At 35.4% G+C, this 27,137-nt stretch overlaps 2 protein-coding genes across 4 annotated transcripts in view; one reads left to right on the top strand and one right to left on the bottom strand.

Annotated features, from left to right (window-relative positions):
• The window catches only part of LOC138335829 (TBC1 domain family member 30-like), a 69,476-nt gene extending 42,977 nt beyond the window's left edge, over positions 1-26,499 (bottom strand). For all 3 annotated transcript variants that reach the window (XR_011210336.1, XR_011210335.1, XM_069284976.1), the window contains exons 1-2: positions 26,196-26,499; positions 24,623-24,787 (exon numbers count right to left, since the gene is read on the bottom strand). Coding sequence is in view for 1 of the 3 variants with exons in the window: in XM_069284976.1 (XP_069141077.1) it covers positions 24,623-24,787; positions 26,196-26,499 (469 nt within the window). In the remaining 2 variants the exon portion in view is untranslated. The remainder of the gene's footprint in view (positions 1-24,622; positions 24,788-26,195) is intronic.
• On the top strand, positions 26-26,345 carry LOC138335830 (uncharacterized). Its single transcript, XM_069284978.1, has 3 exons — positions 26-1,861; positions 4,975-5,063; positions 26,209-26,345. The coding sequence occupies exons 1-3, from the start codon at positions 1,633-1,635 to the stop codon at positions 26,212-26,214; spliced, it is 324 nt and encodes a 107-aa protein (XP_069141079.1). The 5' UTR covers positions 26-1,632; the 3' UTR covers positions 26,215-26,345.
• Positions 26,500-27,137: the final 638 nt, after the last annotated feature.

Below are 27,137 nucleotides of genomic sequence, written 5' to 3'. Positions count from 1 at the left end.
ATGCGGCATTCCAATCTCACTCCTCACTACCATGTCACCAATAGTCCTTAAACACGACGAGTTTCCTGAACTCTAATTACATCTATAACATATGGGGGTTAATTGGTAAAAAAGTTCTCTCGACATTTACACATTTATTGGATCTTACTTTGAATGGAATTGCGTCAAACTGGCTTTCCTAGCGATGCATAATTTATGTCATTTCCGACAAATCCATTGTAGTAGGAGGATTCAGACTGTGACTTGTCAGCTTGACGAAGGCGCTAACCACGAGGGAGAAAGGTTTCAGACCGAGTCTCGTCACTTGGAGATGTTGGACCGACCATTGTGTACATCGAAGATTGAACAAAATCAGTTGGACAACCGGTAATTTAACATTAGGGAGTATGGTCTAAGATCAAGACAGGAAAAAACTATCGTCAAGGATTTAGTCAGGGGTAAAGTATTGTCAGTTTGACGAACGAGACTAACCGGTACAGAAAGAAAAGGTCCAATGTTGGGCCTGTTTGTGTCACGTCCTAGTAACAGCTAGGATCATAATGTCCTAAACATCTCAAATCTACATCTGGAGATATCTACTGATATTTCTGCATCTAGAATGGACTACCTTTCTCATTGACTAAAGTTCAGCCCTGGACTACCTTTCGCATTGTCTCCAGTTCAGCCCAGCTTACTAATACATCTGGAGATATTTGTTGATATTGCTGCATCTAGAATGGACTACCTTTCTCATTGTCTCCAGTTCAGCCCTGGACTACCTTTCTCATTGTCTCCAGTTCAGCCCTGGACTACCTTTCTCATTGTCTCCAGTTCAGCCCTGGACTACCTTTCTCATTGTCTCCAGTTCAGCCCTGATACACTTTTTAAATTGTACGTCTCCAGTTCGGCCCAGCTTAATGATACATATGTAGGTATTTGTTAATATGGCTGTATCTAGAATTGACTAATATAACTTTCTGCTGAAGCCAGTGTTTACCATCCATAGCCTTTGACGCACACCCACGCTTCAATGTCAGCTCCTAACGGACTTGACGTACACAACAGACCATCTCACCCTCAGAGACTGTATAATTAGCCAAGGACGAGTTCAACAGAGGTTACCGGGGTTTATTACTCGGTAATAAGATACATTATGTAGAAGAGGAACTTGATCAATGAGACATAATTTCCGTTTATGATACCTTTTAAAAACAAAATTCGTGTATTGCAAGTAACATTGCGCTATGTTTCTGATTATAATTCACTTTCTTGACAGACAAGAAACAGACTTTTAAGAACAATCGCTCCCATTGATTTCTTTCAATTTATTTAAGGAACCGCCTTTGAGATCTTTCTTGGCACCAAACAGTCCCTATTGAAAATGTTGTACGAAGGAATCGATTTCCACCCAAACCTATTCTTCTTCATACAAACGAGCCCTTGCGTGTTGGTCGAGTCGTTGGAAGATAGTAAACAGTTACAGGTTCTGAAATATCTTGTTTTTACCAACTATCCTCACCGAGGTGGCTCCATCACCTCAACATTCCGGCGTCAACAGAAGCCGCCACACGAGTACGTAGGCGGCAGTTAACGTCAGGACTCGATTTAGGCGTGTTGGACTGGTCGTTAATTCCAAACTCTATCGATCGTGTTATGGACAACGCGTCATCGATAAGCCTCGATCAATACCTTATGGAATGTACGAAATTCCTGGTTGCAGAGGGTGCTGATACTTCCATGGAAACTTATAACACCAATTACACGCGCCTCTGTCAATGTTGCATCAAGCGTTCTCATGGCACAGATTTGACGCCGGCACGACACAGAGATGGCATACAGGACCGATCTTTTGATACCAGATCAGTTTACAGATTGGTACAGGGTAAGTAAATACGTAGTCTTCTTACAATGTAAGTAAATACGTAGTCATCTTATACCAGAGGAGATTGACGATGTTTACAATGTAAGTAAATACGTAGTCTTCTTATACCAGAGGAGTTTGACGATGTTTACAATGTAAGTAAATATGTAGTCTTCTTATACCAGAGGAGATTGACGATGTGTACAATGTAAGTAAATACGTAGTCTTCTGATACCAGAGGAGTTTGACGATGTGTACAATGTAAGTAAATACGTAGTCTTCTTATACCAGAGGAGTTTGACGATGTGTACAATGTAAGTAAATACGTAGTCTTCTTATACCAGAGGAGTTTGACGATGTGGACAATGTAAGTAAATACGTAGTCTTCTTATACCAGAGGAGTTTGACGATGTGTACAATGTAAGTAAATACGTAGTCTTCTTATACCAGAGGAGTTTGACGATGTGTACAATGTAAGTAAATACGTAGTCTTCTTATACCAGAGGAGTTTGACCATGTGTACAATGTAAGTAAATACGTAGTCTTCTTATACCAGAGGTGTTTGACGATGTGGATAATGTAAGTAAATACGTAGTCCTTTTATACCAGAGGAGATTGACGATGGATGTGTACAACGTGAGATTTAGCTGAGCTTACTAGAGTTCATTAGCATGCCATCAGGTTCCATAAGTACTGGGTTTGTGAGCTTTAGCTAATATTACTAGAGTCCATCAGCATGTCGTGATGTTCCTGTAATAATGGGTTTTGTTAGCTTTGGCTAAGTTTACTGGAGCCCATAAGCATGCCATAAGGTTTCTGTAGAACTGAATTCGTGAGCTTCACCTAAGATGACTAGAGTCCATCAGCATGCCGTAAGGTTACTGTAGTACTGGGTTCGAGAACAAAAGCCAAGTAAGATTTATAGAGTCTATTAGCATGCCGCGAGGTTCAAGTAGTAATTTGTTCGTGAGCTTTAGCTAAGTTTACTGGAGCCCATAAGCATGCCGTATGGTTCCTGTAGAACAGGGTTCATGAGCTTTAGCTAAGTTTACTGAAACCAATTAACATTGGTTCGTGAGCTTCAGCTAAGCTTACTAGAGTCCATTAGCAGGTCATGAGCTTCCAGTAGTAATGGGTTCGTGAGCTTCAGCTAAGCTTACTAGAGTCCATTAGCATGTCATGAGCTTCCAGTAGTAATGGGTTCGTGAGCTTTAGCTAAGATTACTAGAGTCTATTTGCATGCCGTATGGTTCAAGTAGTAATGGGTTCGTGAGCTTAAGCTAAGATTACTAGAGTCTATTATCATGCCGTAAGGTTCTTGTAGAACTGAGTTTGTGAGTATTAGCTAAGCTTACTAGAGCCCGTTATCATGCCATGAGCTTCCAGTAGTAATGGGTTTGTGAGCTTTGGCTAAGATTATTAAAGCCCATTAGTATCTTGTAGTAATGGTTTTTACTATTTTAGAAATGTATATGGAGATGTAATGGAGCTACATTAGGCAACAGCCTAGAGAGACTATATAAAGGCCAACGATATCCACTAAATCATTGACGAAAATGGAAACGAGGGACTAAAATGCCGGTCTATGTGACTGTATATTACATTCTAGTAACAAATCAGATGCTTCTACTCTGGGATCGATATCCTTTGTTTCCTAGTTGTAGATTCACATTAGTGTTGATATCAATTCAGAAATGTCAGCATCAGCGTTGAGCTGAAATCATCCCATATCCCTTAAGAAAGTATCTTTTTATTTAGACGACTCAATTAACCAAGCTCAAGTTTGGCATATCCATATATAATTAATTAGACAAAATATTGCTTGTAATATACCCTCAAATCGAGAACGCAGATTATCAAAAATATCATTCGAAATTAAGAGAAAAGTATCATCAGAAAAGTAATACGGTATAATTAAATAAGTTTGTAGACCAAATGAAAAAGAGCGCGCGAAGCCATGCATAAAGAAAAGACAGATTTTATATAGAGACTAGTGGGAAAAGAATACAAGGGCAAAGGATCAAAGTATTCAAGGAACGCTGTCTACTTCTATACAAATTGTATTATGTAGATATATACCATGTACCAGTAGGTCGGAATTAGGGCCAAGATACTACATTACATTCCCACGAAAAATCCCATCGAATTTTAACAATCGATATATTCACTTTAGTTTTCTTGTCTGGTTTCTCCTCTGTCTGCTTTTACTCTTTAGACCAAGACAAAATGTGAACGTGGTGGTTTTGAATGATATACATTTACTTTACCTATTGATCCTGTAGCAACTAAGAGTCTAGACACAGGGGCAAGAGTTCCACTATTACAAAGAGTCACAACTCGAACATACTGCAATTTTCAAAAACATGCATAGATAGTAGGTTATCCTTAAATCACCCTGGCTGTTACGTAACGACCAACCAATTTAACAGTCCTTACAACAATTTCCAAACATGTTCCACCATTTTGTTATAAAATAACTAGCGATTCTAATTCCATAGTAACATTATTTTTCTCCACGTCATTAAAATTTACTTGTCGCAGATAATTCGATAACAAAAATTTCGGCGCCAAAGAGCAGGACATTTCCTACAGCAAACCGGTAAACTTACAAGGGTTGAGTGATGCGGGTCGGTGGAGCTAACAGACATATTTGGGTCACGTTAACGATAACAAACCATGAGTAATCTTCAGTGGAAGTTCTTAGCTCTGTGGTTGTATTTGTCATTTGTTCGGTCTCGACACAACTCTTAACAAATCATAATCAAAAGTATAGTTTTGCGTTTAAGTGTTAGATCGTAACGGCTGTTAAAATAGATTTAGTGAATGGCTTTGTGGTTTCATTCATCAGTTGGCATGGTAACGCGACTTAGAACCAGCTTCATGTATAACTGGATAGAAACTAATGTCATAAAAACATGTCCAGTAAAGCAGATGTTGATCATTCCGGAACGCTCTTGTGTGTACAATAGGTGGTTCTCATTTTCAAGGAGTAAGTAATCTAAATTCAGTTGTTAAGTTCGCTGCTTCACTAATTAACAAGTGCACCGCAGCTAACATATATAGAGCTGTGACTATTTAGTCAATAAGACAAAAATATCAAACCAGTACGGTTTATATCAAGCTTGATTTTTCAGGAGAACACGAGACCTTCATTTCTCTGTACCGACGGATGATAGGCCCCACCAGCCAGGACTGCCTTACAGGCCACACACATCCCATTAAGGTGAGTCGGCACTGATTTTTAAGAAACTAGAAAACTATCACGTAAACTAGATGTATTAAAGTTATATATGCCGTGACTGGACGAAGAATTTGACATGTTAATTTTTCTTCATAAATCGATTGAAAACCATAAGGTTTGTGAAATTAAGCCGTGAAAATCATTCAAATAGCCTCAGATGCCTTAATAAACGTTTGTTACAACACAGAGATTATGTATTGTAAAATTGTTGTTTTTTATGCCTTATGTGTGTTTAGATGGAAACATCCTACAAAAATCACTTTACAATTACTAATAACATTGTAAAAACGTGACACGAAATTGTAGAACACAATTTGGCTTCATAGTCTGGCCGTAGGTATTCATTTCGTTTTACTATGGATGTACATATAATGATTTTTGGCAGTACTGCTTAAATCAATTTCTGCTCTTATTTGTATTTTTTAAATTAAAACCAGTGCATTGAAAGGACTGTTATTTTCAAAATGGTAGTAACTTCTGTTAATGAATAACATATTAAAGGCTTGTCTTGATTCGTGAGTATGAAAAATACGCCACATATAACTTTAAAGCTAACGAATCACCGTGATTAACTTTAAACTTTTTTAAAGTTTACCAGAATGCATCAGAAGGATTAACATAGTATTTTGTGAATTACACTTAAAATCTGTCATGTTTTGAGAAATGACAATTTGTACGTTTCATTACATGAAACATCAATAAAACAGATCATATCTCATGGTAAGTATGTCCGAGTTATCCCCCTTGTACTGAGCTCACGGTACCTCGAGGTATATAACGTTGAGGCAATTTGATTTTCTATCTAATTGACCCCTGTATAATTAGGACACCAGCTGCATATAAATGACAACACATCAACCCTAATGACCCCTGTATAATTAGGACACCTGCCTATAAATGACAAACACATCAACCCTATTTGAGGGGATTTACAGTGTTATATAATAAACCTGTTTGGTGTAATCTTCAGTGTCTCTTATAGACAGGTTGACTGTGATGTAATAATTGGTCTTTCATGTATAACAATGTTGGACTGGAGAGCACTGATATGTCTCCAAAAACTGATGCTACATAACAAATATGACAATAGTCCAGTTATGACAATATTCCAGGCATGACAATAGAACAGGTATGGCAATAGTACAGTTATGGCAATAATACAGGTATGGCAATAGTACAGGTATGGCAATAGTACAGGTATGGCAATAGTACAGGTATGACATTAGTACAGGCATGCCAATAATACAGGTATGGCAATAGTACAGTTATGGCAATAATACAGGTATGACAATAGTACAGGTATGACATTAGTACAGGTATGACATTAGTACAGTTATGACAATATTCCAGGCATGACAATAGAACAGGTATGGCAATAGTACAGGTATGGCAATAGTACAGGTATGACATTAGTACAGGCATGGCAATAGTACAGGTATGGCAATAATACAGGTATGGCAATAATACAGGTATGGCAATAGTACAGGTATGACATTAGTACAGGCATGGCAATAGGTAATAGTATGGCAATAATACAGGTATGCAATAGTACAGGTATGACAATAGTACAGGTATGACATAGTACAGGTATGGCAATAGTACAGGTATGGCAATAATACAGGTATGGCAATAGTACAGGTATGGCAATAGTACAGGTATGACAATAGTACAGGTATGACAATAGTACAGGTATGGCAATAATACAGGTATGGCAATAGTACAGGTATGGCAATAGTACAGGTATGACAATAGTACAGGCATGGCAATAGTACAGGTATGGCAATAATACAGGTATGGCAATAGTACAGGTATGGCAATAGTACAGGTATGGCAATAGTACAGGTATGGCAATAGTACAGGTATGGCAATAGTACAGGTATGACAATAGTACAGGTATGACAATAGTACAGGTATGACAATAGTACAGGTATGGCAATAATACAGGTATGGCAATAGTACAGGTATGGCAATAATACAGGTATGACAATAGTACAGGCATGGCAATAGTACAGGTATGGCAATAATACAGGTATGGCAATAGTACAGGTATGGCAATAATACAGGTATGACAATAGTACAGGTATGACAATAGTACAGGTATGACATTAGTACAGGCAGGCAATAGTACAGGTATGGCAATAGTACAGGTATGACATAGTACAGGTATGACAATAGTACAGGTATGACATAAGTACAGGTATGACAATAGTACAGGTATGACAATAGTACAGGTATGACAATAGTACAGGTATGACATTAGTACAGGCATGGCAATAGTACAGGTATGACAATAGTACAGGTATGACATTAGTACAGGTATGACAATAGTACAGGTATGACATAAGTACAGGTATGACAATAGTACAGGTATGACAATAGTACAGGTATGACAATAGTACAGGTATGACAATAGTACAGGTATGACAATAGTACAGGTATGACAATAGTACAGGTATGACATAAGTACAGGTATGACAATAGTACAGGTATGACATAAGTACAGGTATGACAATAGTACAGGTATGACATAAGTACAGGTATGACATAAGTACAGGTATGACAATAGTACAGGTATGACATAAGTACAGGTATGACAATAGTACAGGTATGACATAAGTACAGGTATGACAATAGTACAGGTATGACATAAGTACAGGTATGACATAAGTACAGGTATGACATAAGTACAGGTATGACATAAGTACAGGTATGACAATAGAACAGGTATGACAACAGTACAGGTATGACATAAGTACAGGTATGACAATAGTACAGGTATGACAATAGTACAGGTATGACATAAGTACATGTATGACATAAGTACAGGTATGACATAAGTACAGGTATGACATAAGTACAGGTATGACAATAGTACAGGTACAGTACAGTATGACAATAGTACAGGTATGACAACAGTACAGGTATGACTTAAGTACAGGTATGTACAGTAGACAGTACAGGTATGACAATAGTACAGGTATGACATAAGTACAGGTATGACATAAGTACAGGTATGACATAAGTACAGGTATGACAATAGTACAGGTATGACAATAGTACAGATATGACAATAGTACATGTATGACAACAGTACAGGTATGGCAACAGTACAGGTATGACATAAGTACAGGTATGACAATAGAACAGGTATGACATAAGTACAGGTATGACATAAGTACAGGTATGACAATATTACAGGTATGACTTAAGTACATGTATGACAACAGTACAGGTATGACATAAGTACATGTATGACAATAGTACAGGTATGACATGACATAAGTACAGGTATGACATAAGTACAGGTATGACATAAGTACAGGTATGACATAAGTACAGGTATGACAATAGTACAGGTATGACAATAAGTACAGGTATGACATAAGTACAGGTATGACATAAGTACAGGTATGACATAAGAAGTACAGGTATGACATAAGTACAGGTATGACAATACAGTATGACATAGTACAGGTATGACAATAGAACAGGTATGACAATAGTACAGGTATGACATAAGTACAGGTATGACATAAGTACAGGTATGACATAAGTACAGGTATGACATAAGTACAGGTATGACATAAGTACAGGTATGACAATAGTACAGGTATGACAATAGTACAGGTATGACAATAGTACAGGTATGACAATAGTACAGGTATGACATAAGTACAGGTATGACATAAGTACAGGTATGACATAATAGTACAGGTATGACAATAAGTACAGGTATGACAATAGTACAGGTATGACATAAGTACAGGTATGACAATAGTACAGGTATGACAATAGTACAGGTATGACATAAGTACAGGTATGACAATAGTACAGGTATGACAATAGTACAGGTATGACAATAGTACAGGTATGACAATAGTACAGGTATGACAATAGTACAGGTATGACAATAAGTACAGGTATGACAATAGTACAGGTATGACAATAGTACAGGTATGACATAAGTACAGTATGACATAAGTACAGGTATGACAATAGAACAGGTATGACAATAGTACAGGTATGACATAAGTACAGGTATGACATAGTACAGGTATGACAATAGACAGGTATGACAATAGTACAGGTATGACAAAGTACAGTATGACAATAGTACAGGTATGACAATAGTACAGGTATGACATAAGTACAGGTATGACATAAGTACAGGTATGACATAAGTACAGGTATGACATAAGTACAGGTATGACATAAGTACAGGTATGACAATAGTACAGGTATGACAATAGTACAGGTATGACAATAGTACAGGTATGACAATAGTACAGGTATGACATAAGTACAGGTATGACATTAAGTACAGGTATGACATAAGTACAGTACAGGTATGACATAAGTACAGGTATGACAATAGTACAGGTATGACATAAGTACAGGTATGACATAAGTACAGGTATGACAATAGTACAGGTATGACAATAGTACAGGTATGACAATAGTACAGGTATGACATAAGTACAGGTATGACAATAGTACAGGTATGACAATAGTACAGGTATGACATAAGTACAGGTATGACATAAGTACAGGTATGACAATAGTACAGGTATGACAATAGTACAGGTATGACATAAGTACAGGTATGACAATAGTACAGGTATGACAATAGTACAGGTATGACAATAGTACAGGTATGACATAAGTACAGGTATGACATTAGTACAGGTATGACAATAGTACAGGTATGACATAAGTACAGGTATGACATAAGTACAGGTATGACATAAGTACAGGTATGACTTAAGTACAGGTATGACAACAGTACAGGTATGACATAAGTACAGGTATGACATAAGTACAGGTATGACATAAGTACAGGTATGACATAAGTACAGGTATGACATAAGTACAGGTATGACATAAGTACAGGTATGACATAAGTACAGGTATGACAATAGTACAGGTATGACATAAGTACAGGTATGACAATAGTACAGGTATGACATAAGTACAGGTATGACATAAGTACAGGTATGACATAAGTACAGGTATGACAATAGTACAGGTATGACAATAGTACAGGTATGACATAAGTACAGGTATGACAATAGTACAGGTATGACATAAGTACAGGTATGACATAAGTACAGGTATGACATAAGTACAGGTATGACAATAGTACAGGTATGACATAAGTACAGGTATGACATAAGTACAGGTATGACAATAGTACAGGTATGACATAAGTACAGGTATGACATAAGTACAGGTATGACATAAGTACAGGTATGACAATAGTACAGGTATGACATAAGTACAGGTATGACATAAGTACAGGTATGACAATAGTACAGGTATGACAATAGTACAGGTATGACATAAGTACAGGTATGACATAAGTACAGGTATGACATAAGTACAGGTATGACATAAGTACAGGTATGACATAAGTACAGGTATGACAATAGTACAGGTATGACATAAGTACAGGTATGACATAAGTACAGGTATGACATAAGTACAGGTATGACATAAGTACAGGTATGACATAAGTACAGGTATGACAATAGTACAGGTATGACATAAGTACAGGTATGACAATAGTACAGGTATGACATAAGTACAGGTATGACATAAGTACAGGTATGACATAAGTACAGGTATGACATAAGTACAGGTATGACATAAGTACAGGTATGACATAAGTACAGGTATGACATAAGTACAGGTATGACAATAGTACAGGTATGACAATAGTACAGGTATGACATAAGTACAGGTATGACATAAGTACAGGTATGACATAAGTACAGGTATGACATAAGTACAGGTATGACATATAGTACAGGTATGACATAAGTACAGGTATGACATAAGTACAGGTATGACAATAGTACAGGTATGACATAAGTACAGGTATGACATATACAGTATGACATACAGGTATGACAACAAGTACAGGTATGACAATAGTACAGGTATGACATAAGTACAGGTATGACATAAGTACAGGTATGACATAAGTACAGGTATGACATAAGTACAGGTATGACATAAGTACAGGTATGACATAAGTACAGGTATGACATAAGTACAGGTATGACATAAGTACAGGTATGACATAAGTACAGGTATGACATAAGTACAGGTATGACATAAGTACAGGTATGACATAAGTACAGGTATGACATAAGTACAGGTATGACATAAGTACAGGTATGACAATAGTACAGGTATGACATAAGTACAGGTATGACTATGGTACAAGTATGACAATAGTACAGGTATGTCATAAGTACAGGTATGACATTAGTACAGTTACTATTTATGTAATCAATATATTACATATTAAGTTACAATATTTACATTTGGAAATATCTAATAATTGAAAATATACGTTGTATATATCCATCTCACACATGGATAAAATATCTCTTCAACACATCTTGAAAGTTTCAACATATCAATAAATAATATCTAAATCATAAAAAAGCATATGTAAATACAGTAACAGGTGTTTGTTGTCAATATGAAACCACCAACAGATGTCAGTGTTGTGTTCTATCAGTATCTCCTCAATGTTTGGAAAACACAATGGGTGGGGAAACACTACTTCCTCATATCAGAATTACAGTACTAACTTTTAGAGTTTCATGTAGTATTTGTGAGAAATTCTACCACAATACTCTCAGGCCATTGTAATAAATGTGCTGGGTGTTGGATAAATATACACATGTATTGATATTTCACTAGTGTAATAACACCCTCCAGCCTTTTGATTTGTTGAGATTTTAAACTTTGACCGAACCTAATTTTTTTCTCATTGTTACGTTACAAATTGTTACATCATCAATCATTGAATGACGTCATGTTGCTGTACGCCAATCACTGCTTGCAGAACAAACCGCTGTTGACACAGATGTGTGAGGATGTCAGAATCTTTCCTGTCTTCATATTCGTAGAAGAAATTATGGACTCAAAATTCATGATTGTCTTTTATTTAGTGGTGTATCTTGTTGCACGGGGACCCTGGTGTGATTTCAGTAGAATTTAAAGCACATAGGCCGGGCTTTACTTGGTTATAATAGTTTGATGATTTTTTGGCAGAAAGTAGCTATAGATGTCACTTTGCCGTAAATATGTCAGAATGTAGTGCGACAACGATTAGTTAATTGTTCAAGTATATAAATGATGTTTTAAATAATACATTCTTTAAGCAATTAAGAATATTCGAATATCAATAAGTGCCTATTTGCTTATAATGATATCGCTACACCTTATTTGCATATGTCGGCAAATGATGTTATCTTATTTTTTGACATTTTGATGATTTCATTGTCACAATGGTAGAAACAGGTCACACAACTCAAGGTTATTGGATTTATTTCACAATCGTAAGTTATATTTAAAAGTTACAAAAGACACTCGCTTAAACTCAAGTCTTTTTTGTAACTTTTGAATATCCAAGTGTATAACCTCTGTTTATGTTAGGAGGATAAAACATTGCTTGTATTCAGTTTCCATGATATACTTTTAATGCAAATTTTGTTAGAAAAGGTTTTATATAGAATTGAAGTCGAAAACACAAATCCATTTAATATTACTTTTGTTGTAAGTTATAAAGCAATTAAATTCCAGTGCTGATTGTCATGATTAAATTACAAAAGCAATGCACGTTTTCATGTTGTTGATAAATTAACAACAAAAGTTTTTAGTGGAGTTTTTAAATAATCAAATACGTGTACAGATAGTTAATGGTACACACCACCTACGTGACTCTACCTGTTTCTATGTGTAAGTGAAATACGTGTACAGAAAGTTAATGGTACACACCACCTACGTGACTCTACCTGTTTCTATGTGTAAGTGAAATACGTGTACAGATAGTTAATGGTACACACCACCTACGTGACTCTACCTGTTTCTATGTATAAGTGAAATACGTGTACAGATAGTTAATGGTACACACCACCTACATGACTCTACCTGTTTCTATGTATAAGTGAAATACGTGTACAGATAGTTAATGGTACACACCACCTACGTGACTCTACCTGTTTCTATGTATAAGTGAAATACGTGTACAGATAGTTAATGGTACACACCACCTACATGACTCTACCTGTTTCTATGTATAAGTGAAATACGTGTACAGATAGTTAATGGTACACACCACCTACGTGACTCTACCTGTTTCTATGTGTAAGTGAAATACGTGTACAGATAGTTAATGGTACACACCACCTACATGACTCTACCTGTTTCTATGTGTAAGTGAAATACGTGTACAGAAAGTTAATGGTACACACCACCTACGTGACTCTACCTGTTTCTATGTGTAAGTGAAATACGTGTACAGATAGTTAATGGTACACACCACCTACGTGACTCTACCTGTTTCTATGTGTAAGTGAAATACGTGTACAGATAGTTAATGGTACACACCACCTACGTGACTCTACCTGTTTCTATGTGTAAGTGAAATACGTGTACAGATAGTTAATGGTACACACCACCTACATGACTCTACCTGTTTCTATGTGTACAGATAGTTAATGGTTACACACCACCTACGTGACTCTACCTGTTTCTATGTGTACAAGATAGTTAATGGTACACACCACCTACGTGACTCTACCTGTTTCTATGTGTAAGTGAAATACGTGTACAGATAGTTAATGGTACACACCACCTACATGACTCTACCTGTTTCTATGTATAAGTGAAATACGTGTACAGATAGTTAATGGTACACACCACCTACATGACTCTACCTGTTTCTATGTATAAGTGAAATACGTGTACAGATAGTTAATGGTAACACCACCTACGTGACTCTACCTGTTTCTATGTTGAAATACGTGTACAGATAGTTAATGGTACACACCACCTACATGACTCTACCTGTTTCTCTATGTGTAAGTGAAATACGTGTACAGATAGTTAATGGTACACACCACCTACGTGACTCTACCTGTTTCTATGTGTAAGTGAAATACGTGTACAGATAGTTAATGGTACACACCACCTACATGACTCTACCTGTTTCTATGTGTAAGTGAAATACGTGTACAGAAAGTTAATGGTACACACCACCACCTACATGACTCTACCTGTTTCTATGTATAAGTGAAATACGTGTACAGATAGTTAATGGTACACACCACCTACGTGACTCTACCTGTTTCTATGTGTAAGTGAAATACGTGTACAGATAGTTAATGGTACACACCACCTACGTGACTCTACCTGTTTCTATGTATAAAGTGAAATACGTGTACAGATAGTTAATGGTACACACCACCTACATGACTCTACCTGTTTCTATGTGTACAGATAGTTAATGAACACACCACCTACGTGACTCACCTGTTTCTATGTGTACAGATAGTTAATGGTACACACCACCTACGTGACTCTACCTGTTTCTATGTGTAAGTGAAATACGTGTACAGATAGTTAATGGTACACACCACCTACATGACTCTACCTGTTTCTATGTATAAGTGAAATACGTGTACAGATAGTTAATGGTACACACCACCTACGTGACTCTACCTGTTTCTATGTGTAAGTGAAATACGTGTACAGATAGTTAATGGTACACACCACCTACGTGACTCTACCTGTTTCTATGTGTAAGTGAAATAAGTGTACAGATAGTTAATGGTACACACCACCTATGTGACTCTACCTGTTTTCTATGTGTAAGTGAAATACGTTTGTACAGAAGTTAATGGTACACACCACCTACGTGACTCTACCTGTTTCTATGTGTAAGTGAAATACGTGTACAGATAGTTAATGGTACACACCACCTACATGACTCTACCTGTTTCTATGTGTAAGTGAAATACGTGTACAGATAGTTAATGGTACACACCACCTACATGACTCTACCTGTTTCTATGTATAAGTGAAATACGTGTACAGATAGTTAATGGTACACACCACCTACGTGACTCTACCTGTTTCTATGTGTAAGTGAAATACGTGTACAGATAGTTAATGGTACACACCACCTACATGACTCTACCTGTTTCTATGTGTACAGATAGTTAATGGTACACACCACCTACGTGACTCTACCTGTTTCTATGTGTAAGTGAAATACGTGTACAGATAGTTAATGGTACACACCACCTACGTGACTCTACCTGTTTCTATGTGTAAGTGAAATACGTGTACAGATAGTTAATGGTACACACCACCTACATGACTCTACCTGTTTCTATGTGTAAGTGAAATACGTGTACAGATAGTTAATGGTACACACCACCTACGTGACTCTACCTGTTTCTATGTGTAAGTGAAATACGTGTACAGATAGTTAATGGTACACATCACCTACGTGACTCTAACTGTTTCTATGTGTAAGTGAAATACGTGTACAGATAGTTAATGGTACACACCACCTACATGACTCTACCTGTTTCTATGTGTACAGATAGTTAATGGTACACACCACCTACGTGACTCTACCTGTTTCTATGTGTACAGATAGTTAATGGTACACACCACCTACGTGACTCTACCTGTTTCTATGTGTAAGTGAAATACGTGTACAGATAGTTAATGGTACACACCACCTACATGACTCTACCTGTTTCTATGTATAAGTGAAATACGTGTACAGATAGTTAATGGTACACACCACCTACATGACTCTACCTGTTTCTATGTATAAGTGAAATACGTGTACAGATAGTTAATGGTACACACCACCTACGTGACTCTACCTGTTTCTATGTGTAAGTGAAATAAGTGTACAGATAGTTAATGGTACACACCACCTACGTGACTCTACCTGTTTCTATGTGTAAGTGAAATACGTGTACAGAAAGTTAATGGTACACACCACCTACGTGACTCTACCTGTTTCTATGTGTAAGTGAAATACGTGTACAGATAGTTAATGGTACACACCACCTACGTGACTCTACCAGTTGTGATGTGAGAAAATATCAGTAGAGCATGGATGTTAGTCATATATCAATGGTAACAGTTGTCAGTCACGATGAATTCATTATATAGGATCAATATTATTTAGTATCACAACTCATCACCATCCACTCCAGGTTATGTTCTAACTATATCCAGAAAACATTACATTAAATTATTTAATGATAATCAACTTCACTGGTAATTAAGTTTCTGACATAAAAGAAATAGATTACTGGTGCATTGCATGGTAATGATTTAATGCCACACATAGAAATTAAACCAAACAGTTTATAAAAAATTAAATATCAATAAATGAATGAGGTTGCATTAAATAGGTAATTTTAATGGGACACAGACAATGTATTGTTGTAATTGAGAACTAGAGGAGATTCACAGTGTTATAATCTAAATCATACATAATACACATCACCAAAATCATTTGATACTTGCATAACTTTGTCAAACAGCACTTTACAAGTTCTAAAAATAGAGTGAATAATATATATCACACAATGTTATCTGATGCATGTTGACGTCACTGTGAACTCCATACAACAACATCTTGTAAAATATTGCTGACTTTAATGCATTTAGATACACACAAAGGTTTTCATTTTTCTTCCTATAACAAATACACCCCCCCCCCTTCCTCCTTGGATATTAATTGCTGACCATTTGAAATTGATATATTCTTTTCCCAACCAAATTAATCTCTATAAGTGTATCAATTTTAGCAGCAATTATACCTATTGACCAGAGATAATTTCCCTTTAGCTTGAGTGGTTTAGGTATTGTAAGACTAATAATCTTGAGGTCCCGAGTTCAATACCTGGTAGAGGGCAAGGCAGTGATGAAATTTATATAAAATGCTGCACTTTTTTACAAGTGTCTTTTTTTACAAATATAATCAGATTTTAAGTAAATATTGACAGACTTCTTTCTATGGCATCATGAGATAACCATCTGGGAAAATTTGGAAGTAAATTTAGATTAGCCAGAACTTATGAAACAGGGTAAAATAGATATTATTTTTTTGCAAAAAATAAACTCATTTTCATGTTTTTACATCTAAAAATTAAAAGATCAACATTTTGAGTTTCTTATAACGATCCAATATAATGGACAGATATCCTACAAACAGTTTAGTACTATACACATTAGTTAAGTGCTCACAAAAATATTCCAAGAAAATACCTTTAACAGCGCGGTCAGAATTCAAGATTAATCATGACCAGAGGAAAATTGAAAAAATGTCAACCTACCGCTAGAACATTTCAATTGAGTTTTGACAGGAGTAGAAAGCTATTTAGAATTTTATATTTAGAACATGTCAATGTTAGAAGTTTATACATTATTGTTAATGTGTGGCTAGAGGGAAAGGTTGGTAGTGATTAAGTCTGCATGGACAGCTGGTGGACTGACAGGTATTACCCACAGGCAGAAAGATGTAGTTAATCCTCGGGATTACACTTGTATACTTAACATAAGAGCTCGAGATGGGTATCTGTATAAACGGCCGAACATTACAGGATTTAACCAAGTCCATTTACTGCACTGACCAAGGGCTTGAAATAGGAATTTACTGGATAAACAAATGTCAGCCAAAAAAACCGGACTAATATTACCTGTTGCACAGTATCTTCTTAGACAACACTTGATAGCTGTTATTTCTGCTAATTAAGACACATCACATTGTTGTATCTTTTTAGACAACACTTGATAGCTGTTGTTTCTGCTAATTAAGACACATCACAATGTTGTATCTTTTTAGACAACACTTGATAGCTGTTATTTCTGCTAATTAAGACACATCACATTGTTGTATCTTTTTAGACAACACTTGATAGCTGTTATTTCTGCTAATTAAGACACATCACATTGTTGTATCTTTTTAGACAACACTTGATAGCTGTTATTTCTGCTAATTAAGACACATCACATTGTTGTATCTTTTTAGACAACACTTGATGGCTGTTATTTCTGCTAATTAAGACACATCACATTGTTGTATCTTTTTAGACAACACTTGATAGCTGTTATTTCTGCTAATTAAGACACATCACATTGTTGTATCTTTTTAGACAACACTTGATAGCTGTTGTTTCTGCTAATTAAGACACATCACAATGTTGTATCTTTTTAGACAACACTTGATAGCTGTTATTTCTGCTAATTAAGACACATCACAATGTTGTATCTTTTTAGACAACACTTGATAGCTGTTTTTTCTGCTAATTAAGACACATCACAATGTTGTATCTTTTTAGACAACACTTGATAGCTGTTGTTTCTGCTAATTAAGACACATCACAATGTTGTATCTTTTTAGACAACACTTGATAGCTGTTATTTCTGCTAATTAAGACACATCACATTGTTGTATCTTTTTAGACAACACTTGATAGCTGTTATTTCTGCTAATTAAGACACATCACAATGTTGTATCTTTTTAGACAACACTTGATAGCTGTTATTTCTGCTAATTAAGACACATCACAATTGTTGTATCTTTTTAGACAACACTTGATAGCTGTTGTTTTCTGCTAATTAAGACACATCACAATGTTGTATCTTTTTAGACAACACTTGATAGCTGTTATTTCTGCTAATTAAGACACATCACAATGTTGTATCTTTTTAGACAACACTTGATAGCTGTTATTTCTGCTAATTAAGACACATCACAATGTTGTATCTTTTTAGACAACACTTGATAGCTGTTGTTTCTGCTAATTAAGACACATCACATGTTGTATCTTTTTAGACAACACTTGATAGCTGTTATTTCTGCTAATTAAGACACATCACAATGTTGTATCTTTTTAGACAACACTTGATAGCTGTTATTTCTGCTAATTAAGACACATCACAATGTTGTATCTTTTTAGACAACACTTGATAGCTGTTATTTCTGCTAATTAAGACACATCACAATGTTGTATCTTTTTAGACAACACTTGATAGCTGTTATTTCTGCTAATTAAGACACATCACAATGTTGTATCTTTTTAGACAACACTTGATAGCTGTTATTTCTGCTAATTAAGACACATCACAATGTTGTATCTTTTTAGACAACACTTGATAGCTGTTATTTCTGCTAATTAAGACACATCACATTGTTGTATCTTTTTAGACAACACTTGATAGCTGTTGTTTCTGCTAATTAAGACACATCACAATGTTGTATCTTTTTAGACAACACTTGATAGCTGTTATTTCTGCTAATTAAGAACACATCACATCACAATGTGCTGTTTCTTTTTAAGACACATCACATTGTATCTTTTTACACACTTGATAAGCTGTTGTTTCTGCTAATTAAGACACATCACATTGTTGTATCTTTTTAGACAACACTTTGATAGCTGTTGTTTCTGCTAATTAAGACACATCACATTGTTGTATCTTTTTAGACAACACTTGATAGCTGTTGTTTCTGCTAATTAAGACACATCACATTGTTGTATCTTTTTAGACAACACTTGATAGCTGTGTTTCTGCTAATTAAGACACATCACAATGTTGTATCTTTTTAGACAACACTTGATAGCTGTTATTTCTGCTAATTAAGACACACATCACAATGTTGTATCTTTTAGACAACACTTGAAGCTTTTTAGACAACACTTGATAGCTTTATTCTGCTAATTAAGACACATCACAATGTTGTATCTTTTTAGACAACACTTGATAGCTGTTATTTCTGCTAATTAAGACACATCACAATGTTGTATCTTTTTAGACAACACTTGATAGCTGTTGTTTCTGCTAATTAAGACACATCACAATGTTGTATCTTTTTAGACAACACTTGATAGCTGTTGTTTCTGCTAATTAAGAAACATCACATTGTTGTATCTTTTTAGACAACACTTGATAGCTGTTATTTCTGCTAATTAAGACACATCACAATGTTGTATCTTTTTAGACAACACTTGATAGCTGTTGTTTCTGCTAATTAAGACACATCACAATGTTGTATCTTTTTAGACAACACTTGATAGCTGTTGTTTCTGCTAATTAAGACACATCACATTGTTGTATCTTTTTAGACAACACTTGATAGCTGTTGTTTCTGCTTCTGCTAATTAAGACACATCACAATGTTGTATCTTTTTAGACAACACTTGATAGCTGTTGTTTCTGCTAATTAAGACACATCACAATGTTGTATCTTTTTAGACAACACTTGATAGCTGTTGTTTCTGCTAATTAAGACACATCACAATGTTGTATCTTTTTAGACAACACTTGATAGCTGTTATTTCTGCTAATTAAGACACATCACAATGTTGTATCTTTTTAGACAACACTTGATAGCTGTTGTTTCTGCTAATTAAGACACATCACAATGTTGTATCTTTTTAGACAACACTTGATAGCTGTTTTTCTGCTAATTAAGACACATCACAATGTTGTATCTTTTTAGACAACACTTGATAGCTGTTGTTTCTGCTAATTAAGACACATCACATGTTGTATCTTTTTAGACAACACTTGATAGCTGTTATTTCTGCTAATTAAGACACATCACAATGTTGTATCTTTTTAGACAACACTTGATAGCTGTTATTTCTGCTAATTAAGACACATCACAATGTTGTATCTTTTTAGACAACACTTGATAGCTGTTATTTCTGCTAATTAAGACACATCACAATGTTGTATCTTTTTAGACAACACTTGATAGCTGTTATTTCTGCTAATTAAGACACATCACAATGTTGTATCTTTTTAGACAACACTTGATAGCTGTTATTTCTGCTAATTAAGACACATCACATTGTTGTATCTTTTTAGACAACACTTGATAGCTGTTATTTCTGCTAATTAAGACACATCACAATGTTGTATCTTTTTAGACAACACTTGATAGCTGTTATTTCTGCTAATTAAGACACATCACAATGTTGTATCTTTTTTAGACAACACTTGATAGCTGTTATTTCTGCTAATTAAGACACATCACAATGTTGTATCTTTTTAGACAACACTTGATAGCTGTTATTTCTGCTAATTAAGACACATCACAATGTTGTATCTTTTTAGACAACACTTGATAGCTGTTGTTTCTGCTAATTAAGACACATCACAATGTTGTATCTTTTTAGACAACACTTGATAGCTGTTGTTTCTGCTAATTAAGACACATCACAATGTTGTATCTTTTTAGACAACACTTGATAGCTGTTGTTTCTGCTAATTAAGACACATCACAATGTTGTATCTTTTTAGACAACACTTGATAGCTGTTATTTCTGCTAATTAAGACACATCACAATGTTGTATCTTTTTAGACAACACTTGATAGCTGTTATTTCTGCTAATTAAGACACATCACAATGTTCTATCTTTTTAGACAACACTTGATAGCTGTTGTTTCTGCTAATTAAGACACATCACAATGTTGTATCTTTTTAGACAACACTTGATAGCTGTTGTTTCTGCTAATTAAGACACATCACAATGTTGTATCTTTTTAGACAACACTTGATAGCTGTTGTTTCTGCTAATTAAGACACATCACAATGTTTATCTTTTTAGACAACACTTGATAGCTGTTGTTTTCTGCTAATTAAGACACATCACAATGTTGTATCTTTTTAGACAACACTTGATAGCTGTTGTTTCTGCTAATTAAGACACATCACAATGTTGTATCTTTTTAGACAACACTTGATAGCTGTTGTTTCTGCTAATTAAGACACATCACAATGTTGTATCTTTTTAGACAACACTTGATAGCTGTTGTTTCTGCTAATTAAGACACATCACAATGTTGTATCTTTTTAGACAACACTTGATAGCTGTTTTTCTGCTAATTAAGACACATCACAATGTTGTATCTTTTAGACAACACTTATTGTTTTTCTAAGACAATCACATTGATTTTAGCTTGATAGTGTTTCTGCTAATTAAGACACATCGCAATGTTGTATCTTTTCAAGTTGTGTGATACAAACACTGATAAAATGTCAATGATATAATTGTGTCTTTTGATACACTGGGACTCGACCTACAATGTAGAGAGCTTCACAAGTGTACTGGCACTCCTTATCACCTGTTAGATATTCTATAGGTAACACTGCTTATGTTTCATACTTTGGATTCTAGTTATAAATGAGCGAGTGAAAATTATCTTGACCAAGTTTATCATTTTCTCTTACCCTAGACAGGAGTATCTGCAATTTTACCAGTGTGAGATTTTTCTATCTCATCTTAAGGTAAAGACAAGCTACACAAGATCTTTGCTGCATGTATCATGAAATCACCACGTCAATCATGATGCCACCACGTCATCATGGTAACAGTAGCATGGCATCCCAACAAAATGTAATGACATCACAATGACAGCAAGGACATCAATTCATATGACAACAAATACAACAATTCATATGACATCAATTCATAAAACAACAATTCATAAAACAACAATTCATACAACAACAATTCATTCAGGTCCTGCCATCATTGCTTGCATTGCTGACATGTAATAGTAATACATATAAAAAGGATAATTCTCCCTCCTTTTGGTGAGACAATTAAGGGATCTCATCCCTCGCAATCGGGATACCACTTTTAAGCTGTTAAACATGAGGCCTATAGAATCTTACCCCCTGATATGGGATTCTCTTGTCTCACCCCCATAGGGGTGAAAGATTCTTATTTTCATTGGGAATTTTATATAATTTAATTTGGTCACAAGTTTTAAAATTGTCACTTTTTACAAATTATATCATACTTAAACACCCTATTTGATCCAATAAGTCTGGTCATCCCTATATTTTCATTTTTTAAGTGCCCTGGGTGCTCATTGGGTCGAATACAGTAGTATGTACAATGAACTTTGTGACATAAAGTTTAATGGACTTTTAATGAGTTATTGTTTTCAGAAATTAGGGCCTTGACCAAAGCTCTTACTAACAGGAAAAGTAGTCTAGACATATGCCCAAGGAAGTTATCTGTTTAATATTAATCTGAAATCAATAAAGCCCTACAGACTTTGTTCTGAGGCTGTGTTATTATTGACAATAATAAAATCTAACAATAAAATATATACCACCAGCTGTAGATATGAACACAGCGGGACAGCATGTGTGTATTCTTCACGGATCTGTTTACCTTACAAATCACACGTGAAATCTCATTGATTTCCACCTGTCCCCAGTATACTACAATAGATAATAAATCTTTGGTTCTTGTATCCATAGACAATGATGTTTTTTTCCCACTATTATCTACAAAAAATGTTTTAAAGGCCCATTTACTTCCGAAACGAATACTAAAAAAAGTTTGTCAATATCAGTTATAACGCAAGTACATCTATATTGATGGACTAAAATGAAGTTACAACACCAAACAAATGCAGGATTCCCTGTGTAAATCTATGTTAACATTGAAGGTTAATTTATTGTTTTCTGTGTGGTACAGCGATAGTCAACTACAGAGCAGCAATTAATTTGGATGACGCCGGCAAACAGACAACTCATATTATAAGAATTAATCTATTTTATTTTAAAACTGTTTAGAAAGTGATATGTGTAGCATAATAGAAAGCTAATAACTTTAGCAAACCTACAAAATTATCAAACTCGTTTTACATTTGAATTTTAAAAATCCATATTTCTGAAAGTTTAGGTTTATTAAATGTGGACTGTATAGATTGTTTCAGTGTCCAAACTACCCAATTAGTAATCATTTATTAAATCTATCCATTGGTGTAACTGGAAAATGCATAATGATGTCAGAATCAAGTTGGTGGTTTTTCTCCTGGCATTCCAGTTTTCCTCCATCTCATAAACCTGGCATGTTCCTAATTGACCCTGGCTGTTAATACAATCAACCAAACCAAAATCTATGCAAACAAACTGATGTTGGGATTATCCAATTAACAATATGGTATAAATACATTATAGGTGTTGTTCTCATAAACACATCCTATATTACTTCTTTAAAAGTGAATTACATTGGTAGTACTTTATAACTTCAAGACATTGTTACCTGTTGGGGATAAGGTACCAGCCCCTGGTAACCGTCTCGTATATACTTTGATAATGGTATGTTTCATATGTATCACTAATAACCTAAACTATTACAACTCAGACTGACCAAAGTTAAGGCTGAACAAGGCAACTCAGACTGACCAAAGTTAAGGCTGAACAAGGCAACTCAGACTGACCAAAGTTAGGACTGAACAAGGCAACTCAGACTGACCAAAGTTAGGACTGAACAAGGCAACTCAGACTGACCAAACTTAGGGCTGAAGAAGGCAACTCAGACTGACCAAAGTTAGGGTTCTTCGGCAACTCAGACTGACCAAAGTTAGGGCTGAAGAAGGCAACTCAAACTGACCAAAGTTAGGACTGAACAAGGCAACTCAGACTGACCAAAGTTAGGGCTGAAGAAGGCAACTCAGACAGACCAAAGTTAGGGCTGAAGAAGGCAACTCAGACTGACCACAGTTAGGGCTGAAGAAGGCAACTCAGTGGTTGTCGAAAGCTACATGTAAGTGGATGTGGATCTTATCACATGAGAGACTTGTTTAGTTTCATCTAGTACGCTCTAAATTCCAGTTTAAATGCTAATACCAACCAGATGTTTTGTAAGCTATATAACCATCACTATATACATACGTCTTTTCTGAGAGGCTGCCTGAAGAATAGCTGTAACAATATCGGCATTGTGCTGGACCTTAGCTTGTCGTCTTTCACGTCGCTTCAGTTGGCGAACGAGTCGTGAATTAATCACACTGACCCTATGTTGTAGTTCCTGCACTAACTGTCGCAATTGTGGCACACCTGAAATGTAAAGAAATTTTCATCTAACGTCAGAACGAAATCAACACACATATATTCAAAGATAAAGTTTAGTGTACCCCAGAAATCAGAACAAGAGCATCCTAGCTTTATGTCATAAAGTTACATACGTATACATACATGAGCTTCCCTTGCTTACTTATAGATAAAGTAGGATGTTTATAAATGGCTTATTTACCAATGACAACAGAACCCAAACAAGCTATTTCTTACATTGATGTCAAAGTATATATGCAGGTCACTGTGACCTGACATTTTTCAATGCATGCAACAAAATAACAACAAAATGATAATTAATTCAATATCAAACACACTATACTTCTTTCTCTACGATTTTAAATCATGTGTCCAAAAATACAACTCAAAATACTTAAAAAATTAAAATTAAATTCTTTTTTTTTTTATTCAACTTGATTACCACATGCACAGTCACACTTATTATGTTTACCTATACATTAGTAAATTTTTCCCCTTTCCTAACCAGCTGTATGGATAATAAGTGTTTTACATGTATTTATCCTGTTATTCTAGATCAACAGAGAAGTGCAGACCGCTATACTAGAAATACACATGAGACAGATGTATCTATTTCTGATAGTAGACTTAAAAGCTTTCTATATATTGCTATCTTGGAAGATATACTCCATTAAACACTAAATAGACAAAAGCACCTGTACACTAACACCCCCCCCCTATATCTGATGTTTGTTTCATCAACCATAAATCTTAACAATATACAATTTTAATACATTTTGTACTCATGTATCCTCATCTTACATTATTCAACATGCAGTTTACAAAGTTATAGGAACCAAGAGGAATTCAAATGTAGGTACACATATAAATGATCCTCCAACTATTAGAATCCCAGATATGGCAGCATGTGAATCAATCTTTTTGTCTAGTAGGTTCCATAATGCTATTTAAGCATTAACTAAGTCTGATGTGCCTCTTAAAATACTTAATTTGTGCTTATGCCTTTAATTGATCAAGACCTGACATCCTATTTTTGTGAGATTTTAAAATCCAGGTTATTTGATGACTCAATGGATCAGTCGGCCAAGCTATGTACATTCTAAAATGTCTAAAACACAAATCAACCTTGAAATTCAGGCAATTTAATTGGCAATACTGCAAGCGTATTATGTTTATTATGTATGCTCGTGCTGTAGATTAATTATACTATATATATATATAACAGCCTATGTTGAAAATGAAGCTTTTATTTACTATAAACCAATTTAAAATAACCAATCGTAAATAAATGACCTTTAGTTTGAACATGTTATGTTAACACATCATTTTCATACAATAATCAACAATTAAAAATGAAATGTATGAACTTTCAGATCTACAATATGCCATACATTTATGTAATTATAATGCATACTTTGTGCTTCCAGGCTTGATTGATGGATTCTCCCTGAATTGGTAGTGTCGAGCTGAATTGATGATCTGCGCCAGTGGAATATATCGGAAGTACTGGAACACTCTGTGAAGGTGTCACTTTCAAAACTATCATGCCTTCCATCATGCCAGCGATCATAAATCTCAAAAAGCAAATCATCAACCAAAGACGACTGATGTTCCAGGCGCCATGTGCTGTGTTGAAATTTGAGAATTCCTTTCCCTCCACCGTGATCCCCTTTTGGACTTGGGGAGGGCAGGGACAATACAGAAGAATGTGTTGCCATAGCGACTGCATCTGCAGTAACTAAGCTGTAGAGGTGTGACACCCCTCAGATTATCCAAAGCATTTCAAGTCATCTGTGTTAGACAACACAAAAAAAACACATGTCAACCTACGATCACACTATGAAGAACTAAACGTCGCTGACGGAATAATGTGCCTTACCGCTGTAGCATGCGAGCCAATGTGGTACAATACAGTACAGAACACACAATATAAGTACACACAATAATAATAGTCAGATATATATTTCCGCATGGAATAAACAAGGAGAATAAATTTTTGCATACAGTTCTCCAACTATTTTGTTTGCACACAAAAAATAAACTCTACTGTATGCATATAAACTTAATTGGAACTACACAACCATTTAAGAGTGTCACTGTGACTGTGCATGCCGATACCTAATTTACAACTTCTGCTGAAAACCTAAGAAAAGTTTACGTCTGCTGTACGAATAGCGACTTCCGGACAATCATATGTCAGCAAACACGACGGAGCTATATTGCAGGATAGTGCATGTAATTCACATGTTGACGTGTCTACATATCACGGTGGGACGAACACATCTGTTGCTCGCCCTGTCGACTCCGTGTTGATCTCATATCACATCTGTAAGCATATCAATAAATACTGAGTTGA

Source organism: Argopecten irradians, chromosome 12 (genome assembly GCF_041381155.1).
Source record: "Argopecten irradians isolate NY chromosome 12, Ai_NY, whole genome shotgun sequence".
In the NCBI taxonomy this organism is placed as follows: domain Eukaryota; kingdom Metazoa; phylum Mollusca; class Bivalvia; order Pectinida; family Pectinidae; genus Argopecten; species Argopecten irradians.
This window is presented reverse-complemented; position numbering and strand designations above follow the sequence as displayed.